Below are 10,194 nucleotides of genomic sequence, written 5' to 3' on the forward strand. Positions count from 1 at the left end.
GGCTCGATGCTTTGGAGATAACGTTCGAGTGGAGAGAACGCAGCCGGCCGAATTAGCTATACAGGGTGGACCAAAAAATGAGGGGTATGGAATCTATAAAGACCTTGCTATCCTAAAATCGGTGATCTGATTTTAAAGTGTGAGTTAATGATCTTAAATCTTTAACTATATTTACCGCACTTAAAAAACCGGCAACCCTGCTTATTTGTTTCTCTCTATATCAGCTGGTTATGCCCAAGTAGCATTTTTAGACACTAAATCGGAACAGTTTCGTCACATATTTGATACATATGTTTCGTAACATAAATCGCTTTTTGTTTCGAAACATTTTACCAAAATATGGTTTGGTTTGGATGTTTGAAGTGTTGCTGAAGTTGTTGTTGTTGCTGCATAAGCTATAACAACGAACTTACAGATTTCGTTCCCATTTTGTGCCTGAAAAGTTTCCATAATTTATTTGATATTATATCAAATATGAGAACATAACCTTACCTTATTGTTCAGATTTTGTTCTGCAGTTTTTGCATTTAAGCATTCTTCAACTTTTTATAGTACTACAATTAAAAAAGCAGAAGGAAGGGCATATGGTGGGTCCCAAGTAGCATTTTCACGACTTGCGACCACATGTTTACTAAACACAACGTTGGATTAGTTACAAAAAATAGTTAGCTCCATACCTTGGGTATTAAAATAAATGTACACGTTGTTGTAATGTTGTGCCGACGTTGAACTAATACTACAACAAAGTAAAAGCTTCTGCGACGTCGAATAAACGTTGTGTTGTAACCTTTTTTGCTTAAGTGATCTTTAGGTGATTCGGACAACGTACTTACAATGTTGGGCAATAAAGAGTTTTCCGACGTCACTTTCAGGACCTATTCCAACGTTGCGCAAACGTCGTCTATTTTACTAATTCCAACGTTGTTTAGATTTCCTTTTTTTTACATTGGTAGAACGTCGAGCGTCGAGTCATTGGTAGAACCTTTTTGCAACTGTATTGAACCATAACCTTAAACCTTAAATTTTCACTTCATTGTTCTGCTGAGTCAGACAGTTCAGTGCTGTTTTTGTTTTTATAAAAAAAAACTTACCTAATTAAAACGGGACGTAAGGAAGGCACATATAAAACTAAATTTAAATATCCATCGACATATTACCGATACTTTATCCACTCCCTCGTTTATTTAGAATATAGAGGGCGGCACAAGCTGAAGTCTAGGATGACTAAATTAAGCAATCTTGCGACTAGTATACTACCTGTTAAGGCTGAACTGCGACTTTATTAGTCCAGTATGCGACTACTCGAACTACTCCATCTTAATCTCCAAAACAGCAAAGTGAAAGCCGCCATGTTGTTGAATAAGAAAATGTTTCGTTTCTAAAATAGCAATTCCTGCTTTTTGAATACATTAATTTGAAATATTTGACCCTAAACAACACGCGGAAACAATTTTTTTCGACTGCAAATAAATTATTTTCATTTTACTGAAAAAAAAATCAAGAAATTTTTTAAAACTTCTTTAATTTTAAGGCCCATTAGTATTTTTCAAAGCAGAAACAATACATTTATCAATAAATTTGTTTGCGTTTAAATTTTTTGCCTTGGATAACGAGACAGAGTTGGTTAAAGTGTTTCAATAATTATGATCTTCAAACATCCCCCACACTTAAATACTTTTGTTTTGTTTTCCTTTACTGCCATCTGGCATATGTCTCTAACTAAATCATAAAAATAATATTTTTACTATAATTATCCCAATTTAGGATAAAACGCGACTTAGACGCCATATTATTATATTTTTGTATTTTTGTGAATTAGGATTTTAAACAACGTTGCAGTTTGTATTAAATTAGGCTGCTAAACAACGTAGGTATCCAACGTCGTTTCGACCCAAAAATTATTCTCCAAACTAGTGCAGACTAGGGTTGGCCCGAGGTTGTGCCGACGTTGCGCTCCGACGTTTGGTCGCGTGACACAACGTTGTCCCGACGTCCAAATGCTGCTTGTGGTACAAATACAGATATTTTTCTTATGCGATTTTATTATTATTTATTATACACATTACAGAGATTATTTGTTTTAGGAATAAATGGTAATAACAGCCACTACCCATACCCAACAGGAGACCGAAGAGAAATGTTACCAGCAAAGTCTTTTTCACTTTTTTTCCACAATGTAATACATGTTTTTATGTTTTAATTGTCTTATAATAACTAAATAAAAATATTTTAATTATTTTGACCAGAAGTTTTGATTAGCGTTGTTGACAAGTGATTAGTTCAAAATTTCTACACAGTTAGCGCTTAAACGAAACATTTTGGAAACAAGGTTTCCATTTATTGTTGATTCTTTTTCGAAACACGAGTTTCTCTCTTTTTAGGCACAAAATATGTTATAATGTAGATGATTCGTGTACTACTGAAATGAAGATAATATACCCTAAGCTAAATATAATTTATTACAGATGTAGTAAAATGAGTAACTAATTGTGAAAAATAAAGTTCCAACTCTAGATGCAACATTTTTCATAAACTTGTGCGGTTTGAAATTTTGATGCAAAATCCGGCAATACCGCATAGAAGAAATGCAACAACCCATCTTTTGACTCTTTTTAATACATATTTGATTTTCCATTAAGTTGTCTACATCACTGTCTTATGTCTTACACGTTAAAATCCAGACCACGCAAACAAAACACGTAAGATGAAACTGAACACAAAGCAAAAATACTATGGCCTTAATTTGTTATCGACAGCTAAGTTGGATCCCTTTTTCGAAAATATTTGTGAAAATAATTGTTAATTATATTAAAACATCTCATTAGTTAGGATTAACTTGAGCCACCGTGTATAAGGCAAATCATGTTCCATCCCTTTTGGCCTTATGGCCTTCCTTTATGTGAGACCTACTCAAACACACAATGCCACAAATTTGTCGGTACAAAGGACCAGCATAATGTTCATTAAGGTCAACCAAAGGGTCTTGACAGTTCATCTCTCTCTACCTATATCCACCTATTGCGACGCACAGGGGAATATTTCATATATTATTTTAATATTTAATATATTTGTGCCAGTGAGTGTATTTGTATAATCGTATACACTAAAACCAATTAATTTTTCCTTCTTTGTTCTTATCTCAATAAAAAAACTTCCAAGCAATAAATCATGCACCCACGTCTTTGGAAATTAAACTTTTTTGTTCACAACCAAATTAATTTTTCAGGCAGACCGGTTTTTCTAAAATGACGTCTCAAAAAAAGTTTGCTGCATTAGCAGCAGCTTAATATCAACTTGGCCGAACTTTTTAAATTTAAATTGAACCTAATAACCATAGAATGGAAAAATAAGAGGGGGCGAAAAACAAGGGACTGTTTGAGCTTTTATAATTTGTTAAAAAATTTAGACCTCTTTTCGAAAGAAAAACATTGTTAATTTTATTAATAAAAATACTATAGAAATATGTGTCTACGTATAAAATAACTTTATATCTTGACCTTTTTTGTATTAAAAAACGTGTTCTATATTTTGCTCTTAGATCTTATAACTTACTTGAAGAAGTAAATTCGCTTCATCCTTTTGTTGGATATGAAGAGAGAAATTGATTATATTCAAATATATAATATAATAATTCAATAGAATATTCGATAAATGATTTAAATTAATTAACTAAATAATTAATTAATTTTAATATTCAGTACTAGCAGGGCCGGATCTACCTAAGGGCTGTTTGGGCTGCAGCCCAGGGCCCCGAGGTTACAAGGGGCCCCCAGACCACGCTAAAAACAATAGACCCATAGGTGGAAACTGTTGAATCGTGAAATAAAATTAAAATTCACGTTAAAAAGTTTAAGCCAGACCAGATGGTTTTGCCACTATGATGCTGTCAAAGCCTTAAAAATAATTATGATGACATTATAAAAATTTTCGAAAGTTTCAGCGAAATGAGATGAGAAAGTTGATTTCGGAAAAAGAGGCACAGAAATTTATTCAATAAAATGGCGAAACTCGAGACTGCAATTTTGATTATCTTTTGGGAAGAACTTTTGCAGAGATTTCATTTAGTTAATAAAAAATACGCCTGGTTTAGACATTTGTGAAGGCAACAAGTTAATTGTGTCATTAAAAGACTTTGTGAATAACATACGATACCGATCAGATCAAAAGCTAAAGGAATACGAAGAGAAAGCTAAAAATTAAGTACTAGTGTGAGGATAGACTACAATGACGTAAACAAGAGACGCATTATTCCAAAATTTTCAGATAAGTCTACAGGTGAATTCTCAGTATACGGCGTATTTGGTGACGAACTTCACCGGTATTTTCTCTTGTTGACTAATGATAATGAATAAAACTAACTTTCTAAATATGGACTGTATTTACTAATTGAGGAACTTGTACATTCAACATGGACGCTTAGCTCGGCGGCTGGTGTCGATTTTTTATCTCGTAGAATATAGTGCGCGCGTCAGCTGTTCCAACGTTGCCACTGTTGCCACGTATTTTTTAAATCCGACCATAACCGCCGGCCTTGAAAGATTAACTTTCAAAACATAAACTACTACAACTAATGGTTTTACAAACAACATATCAATTAACACTAGATATGTAAACATCTTAAATATTGTATAAAAAATATATATAGCTAAATTGAGGCTAACAATGATAAGATAATTAATTAAGCCTCTGTTGGTTCGCACTAAGCCTATGAGATGGTTTTAGAAGGGTCGACCTCGATTGGAAGAGCGCATAACTTTTGTACCGACCTCTTTATCACTCCGGCACTAGTACGCACACTAACAACTCGCACTAACCCATCCTGTCCTGGGTGAAGCTCGACGATCCGTCCAAGCTTCCAATTCAGCGGTGCGGCGTTTTCTTCCCTCAGAATGACCATAGTGCCCACTTCCAAGTTCTGATGACCAGGCGTAAGAGCAAGGAAGTCATTTGGATTAGAGGATAGAGGGGTTAGGGGTCGGGAATTTAGAACCGCCTCTATCTGTGTAAGCACGGTGCTCATGTCTTCAAAAGTTAAAATTGTATTACCTATAACCCGCGCTATATGATGTTTTGCTGATTTAATAGCGGATTCCCAGAGACCTCCGTGATGAGGTGATCGAGGAGGAATATACCGCCAGTCAATGTGGGATTGCTGACAAAATTTATAAAATTCTTTATCTTGTCCCACGGATTTTAAAAAGTTTTCTACTTTTTTCAGCTCGTTATTCGCCCCAACAAAATTAGTTGCATTGTCGGAATACATTCGAGTACATATACCTCGTCTTGACACAAACCTTTTTAGACAATTTAAAAATGAACTACTGCTTAAATCGCCTGCGAGCTCTATATGCACTGCCTTGGTCGACAAGCATACGAATAAGCACATATAACTCTTTATAATAGCGCGATTTCGTAGTTTACCGTCTTTTAGATTGAACGGACCTGCAAAATCGACGCCTGAAACTAGAAAAGGTCTACTAGACCTTACTCGGTCTTCTGGCAGATCAGCCATTTTTTGCTTAATACTGCCAGGCTTGACTCGAAAGCAGGTTACGCATCTCGCTAACATACTTCGAACCACACGTCTTCCGTTTATCGGCCAGTAACGCTGTCGTAAAGAGGCTAAAATTAGTTGTGGCCCTGCGTGTAATTGTTTGTGATGCTGATCTAATACTATCAGTCTAGTCAATGGATGTCTTTGAGGTAAAAGTATGGGAAATTTGACATCGTACGTTTCGTTGGAATTGCGAAGTCTCCCACCCACGCGCAAAATACCCGATGCATCGATAAAGGGATCAAGTGACCTAAGCGTACTTTGTTTTGGTAAATCGTTAGATCTATGTATAGCTAGTATTTCGTCTTTGAACTCTTGGGCTTGCATAACCTTTATCAAAGCAACAATGCTTCGTCAAATTCTGTATTTGATATGTCACCAAAATTCCTGTTACCTACCGTACACCTGGAGTTTTTACTAAATCTAAAGCATAATGCTACAATCCGAACTAATTTATATAATGAAGAATACCGTGTAAAAATTTCAGAATCGATAAGTACGCTGGTAAAAGTAAACTTAACATTTCGTTGTTCAGGAATAGAACTTGTATACATATTATGCTCAGTTTTTGGCCATTTGTCTAGATTATCTCTAAGCCATGGAGGTCCTAACCACCACAAATCTAAGTTTTTAAGCAATATAGGTTGTGTGCCTCTCGATATGATGTCAGCTGGATTGTCGGCAGATTCAACGTGTTTCCAATAATAACCTGTAGTGAGTTCTTGTATCTCTGCGACTCTATTAGCCACGAAAACCTTCCACCTACTTGGCTGTTCCGCAATCCACCCCAGCACAATTGTAGAGTCTGTCCACAAATATATATCATCAGGACTTATATCTAACGCAGCAATAACCTTTTTTGTTAAACGAGCTAATATCACAGCTCCGCATAGTTCCAAACGCGGTAAACTAATCTGCTTTATCGGAGCTACACGAGACTTGGCACAAATCAGACGTACTAGAATGTTACCAGCTGCATTAATGGAACGAAGATACAAACAGGCACCATAAGCTTGCTCACTGGCATCAGAAAACCCATGAATCTCAAATCTAACAGCATCTAATATTGCAATTTGCCTGGGAATCCTGATTTCATTAAGACATGCAAATTGCTTATAAAATTCATTCCATGTTGTAGCCAAATCTATCGGAATTGTTTCGTCCCAAGCTAATTTCAACTGCCAAAGTCTTTGTAGCAAAATCTTTGTTCTTATGATGACAGGACTCAGTAAGCCTAACGGATCAAATATTTGTGATGTTATCGACAATATCACACGCTTTGTTACATCAGCATAATTCCTAAATCGTTTCTCCACTACATATTGCAACGCATCAGAATTTGCTCTCCAAAATATTCCCAATGTTTTATTGCATTCATTGTCTGCTATAATATACCCCATATTATCTGCTTTTTCAAAGGGAAGACCATCCAGTACTTCTCTATAGTTGGAAGACCATTTTCGTAATGGAAACCCGTATTTACTAAGTTCTTCATAAATGCATTTTTGCTATCTCTATAGCCTTTTCAACTGACTCTACACTTAAGATTAAGTCATCTACATAAAACTGTTTTCTTATTATCTTGCTTATCTCTGGTAATCTATCTTCAATATCTAAGGCAATCTGCACGAGGCATCTAGTCGCTAAAAAGGCCGCAGGTGCAGTACCATACGTTAATGTGTTTAGTCTATAATGTTCAAGCTCTGAATCAGAATCCGCGCGCCACAATATTCTTTGTAAGTCACGCTGCTGAACATCAACATTCACCTGTCGGTACATTTTTGTAATATCTGCTGTCAATACTACACTATGTTGTCGAAATCTAATCAAGATATCAAACAGATCATCTTGAATACATGGCCCAACCATCAATACATCATTTAATGAAAAAAATTGCTAGAGGTTTTTGAACTAGCATCAAACACCACACACGTAGCTTTGTAGTAGTACTACCTTCATTTATGACACCGTGATGTGGTAAATAGCATATATTATTGAGAGAATCATTCTGAATCTCAATTTTACTCATGTGTCCCAAATCGATATATATTCTTGAATAAATGCTGAATATTCTTCTTTGAGGACTGCATTTTTCATAAACTTCTTCTCTAAAGAGTAAAATCTACTTTTAGCATTTTCTAAAAATTACCTAACTTGCTGCTATTATCTTTCAGCGGCAAAGTTACACAAAATCTACCAGAACAGTCCCAGTGACTCTATCTACAAAGTGTTGCTCGCAATCTGATTCCTCTTTTGAATAATGCGATGCTGTGGCTACTTCCCTCAATATGCCAAAATTTCTCCAATTGTTCTTGTACATCTTGAGAGGCTAACAAATAAACGACTGAGCAGCTGTGCTTGATTTATCATGAACTAAACGTCCTGATATGATCCAACCGAAAACGCTTTTTTGTAACAGCGGTTTCCCCATACCTAACCTAATTTGCCCTACACAGAGTAAGTTAAAAAATAAGTCAGCCCCTATTAAAACATCTATTTTTGCCGACATGTTAAACTCTGGGTCCGCTAATTTTAAATTAGACGGTATATTTATAGCTGACGCCTCAAAAGATTGTACCGGAATATTATATGTGATATTTTTTAGAACCAGAAAAGACAGAGTTGCTGTAAAGTTATTATAACATGATTTGATAATAGATTCTGTTTGACTGTCGATTTTGGTAAGCATTTGATTAACTCCTGAAATAGGTATATCTATTGTATTTGTCTTTAATTTTAGTTTTCTTACCAACTCACTAGAAATAAAATTCATTTGAGAGCCACTGTCTAACAACGCTCTGCACTTTACATAGTTATCTTTATTATCTTTTATGTAAATAAGCGCAGTAGACAAAATAGTTTGACTAGCCTCTTTTGGATTACTGTAAGAAGTTGCAGCTACGAACTGCTCCTCTGTTGCTTCCACCCCGTCTACACACGCATGTACCGTGTCCGCTTCTTCCGGTTTGTTTTTTCTCCCTGACTCTATATCTTTATTCACTAACCGTCCGTTCCCAAAATTTTGATTTATTTGCTTTTCTAGATGTAATAAGCTATTATGCCGACCCCGACACCTTTTACAACCACTTGCCCGACATTCGCTCGCTGTATGACTAGATCGTAAACAATTGAAACAGAGTTTAAGTTTTTTAATTTCCCTGAGTCTCTCCGAAACCGAAAGTGCTAACAATTTTTGACAAAAGTATACAAAGTGTGATCCCTTGCAAAACTCGCACTTTACATTGGATCCTCCTACTGCCGCGTAAGCCCCACGAGAATTTTGACTACCGCTATAACCTTGTTTAATAGTCCCCTTTGTATTACTCTCAACAGTTTCTAAAATATGACATTTATTGTTTAAAAAATTAATAAAATTAGATAGTTGTGGAACACCTTTAAAATCTGATATGCTTTTTTGTTCCCATTCCTTTTTTGTTTCTATATCTAATTTCTTGCTCATTAGAAAAATAAGCAATCTATCCCATGTGTCTACCGGTTCTCCTAATGTTTTCAGGGCCCGAATGTGCTTTTCAATAGAATCACTTAAATTTCTTAGTAACTGGGAAGATTCCCTACTTACAATCGGCATATCCACCAGGGCTTTAATATGGTTCTTAATAATTACAGGTTTATTTTGAAATCGTTTTTTCAATAAGTCTAAAGCTACTTCGTAGTTGTCATTTGTTATTTCCAGACAATCCAAAATTTTTCTGGCCTCGCCTTCCAGGCAATCCAATAAGTAATAAAATTTTTGTATGTTATCCAAACATGGATTATTGTGAACTAGCGTCTGAAAACCCTCAAAAAACTGCAACCACTTCTCAAAATCACCCCTAAATTTAGGTAAACCTAAGCTCGGCAGCTTAGCCCCGCCCACTATGAACGAGTTGTTATCTATCCCACTACTACCCTGACTATTTTGAATTAATGACGGATTAGTTAAACTCTGATTGTGCTCTGCCTTTAATTGATATTGCGAAATGTGCCCCTTGGCCGTAGCCAACAACGAATAGAATTGTGATTCGAAGCTTTCATACTCCAAGTTGCCATCTGCTTCAGAGTCAAGAATTTCTATTTCTATTTGAATTTCTTCAAATCGGTCCAACAGTGGCTCTATTTTTTCGGTACGGACTTGAAGCTCCTTTATTTGGCTCAAATTAAACGTGTCTACGAATTCTGCAAACCGATTTAAGGTTTCTTTTATTCTATTCCGCCTAACGACTAATTTTGCTAGTTCCGAATTTCTATCTTCCGAGCTTTGACTCATCTTAACACGCTTACGTCTCAATATAGAACTATCTAAAAAACTATCTATCTATTAGAAACTCGATGACTAAAATGTTTTATTCTATAAATTAGAACGTCGATGGTTGTGACGTACCATCGAAAGTTGCCGACAAAGGATAATGTTTTTCTATTAACGATACTGCTCGAAAGTTTCTTATTTACAAATTAAAATGTCTACAATCCCCACTAACTATAGGTACGCACTTAATAATCTTTAATTTCTATTTATTATTTTTACTGGTCTAAATTTCAAAATATGTCTAATATAATAAATATCTATAACACTAGTCTGCGATTTTTTATGAAACCAACTACTTACACAAATAGAGAGATACTATAAGGAGAAATAGGAC

At 35.4% G+C, this 10,194-nt stretch overlaps 3 protein-coding genes across 3 annotated transcripts; all 3 read right to left on the reverse strand.

Moving 5' to 3' along the window:
• Positions 1-4,705: 4,705 nt before the first annotated feature.
• On the reverse strand, positions 4,706-5,881 carry LOC115888338. The gene has a single exon (XM_030908043.1). The coding sequence runs from the start codon at positions 5,879-5,881 to the stop codon at positions 4,706-4,708; it is 1,176 nt and encodes a 391-aa protein (XP_030763903.1).
• An 8-nt stretch (positions 5,882-5,889) lies between these two features.
• Positions 5,890-6,954, reverse strand: LOC115888340. Its single transcript, XM_030908045.1, has one exon. It carries the CDS (start codon positions 6,952-6,954, stop codon positions 5,890-5,892), a length of 1,065 nt encoding a protein of 354 aa, XP_030763905.1.
• A 929-nt stretch (positions 6,955-7,883) lies between these two features.
• On the reverse strand, positions 7,884-9,821 carry LOC115888341. The gene has a single exon (XM_030908046.1). The coding sequence runs from the start codon at positions 9,819-9,821 to the stop codon at positions 7,884-7,886; it is 1,938 nt and encodes a 645-aa protein (XP_030763906.1).
• Between the last annotated feature and the right edge of the window lie 373 nt (positions 9,822-10,194).

This window comes from Sitophilus oryzae, unplaced genomic scaffold, assembly GCF_002938485.1.
Source record: "Sitophilus oryzae breed Bouriz unplaced genomic scaffold, Soryzae_2.0 scaffold_732_pilon_pilon, whole genome shotgun sequence".
Taxonomy (NCBI): domain Eukaryota; kingdom Metazoa; phylum Arthropoda; class Insecta; order Coleoptera; family Curculionidae; genus Sitophilus; species Sitophilus oryzae.

Excerpts from the sequence above, each read along its gene's own strand:
- LOC115888338 (XM_030908043.1), bottom strand. The coding sequence starts at position 5,881 with ATGCAAGCCCAAGAGTTCAAAGACGAAATACTAGCTATACATAGATCT.
- LOC115888340 (XM_030908045.1), bottom strand. The coding sequence starts at position 6,954 with ATGGGGTATATTATAGCAGACAATGAATGCAATAAAACATTGGGAATA.
- LOC115888341 (XM_030908046.1), bottom strand. The coding sequence starts at position 9,821 with ATGAGTCAAAGCTCGGAAGATAGAAATTCGGAACTAGCAAAATTAGTC.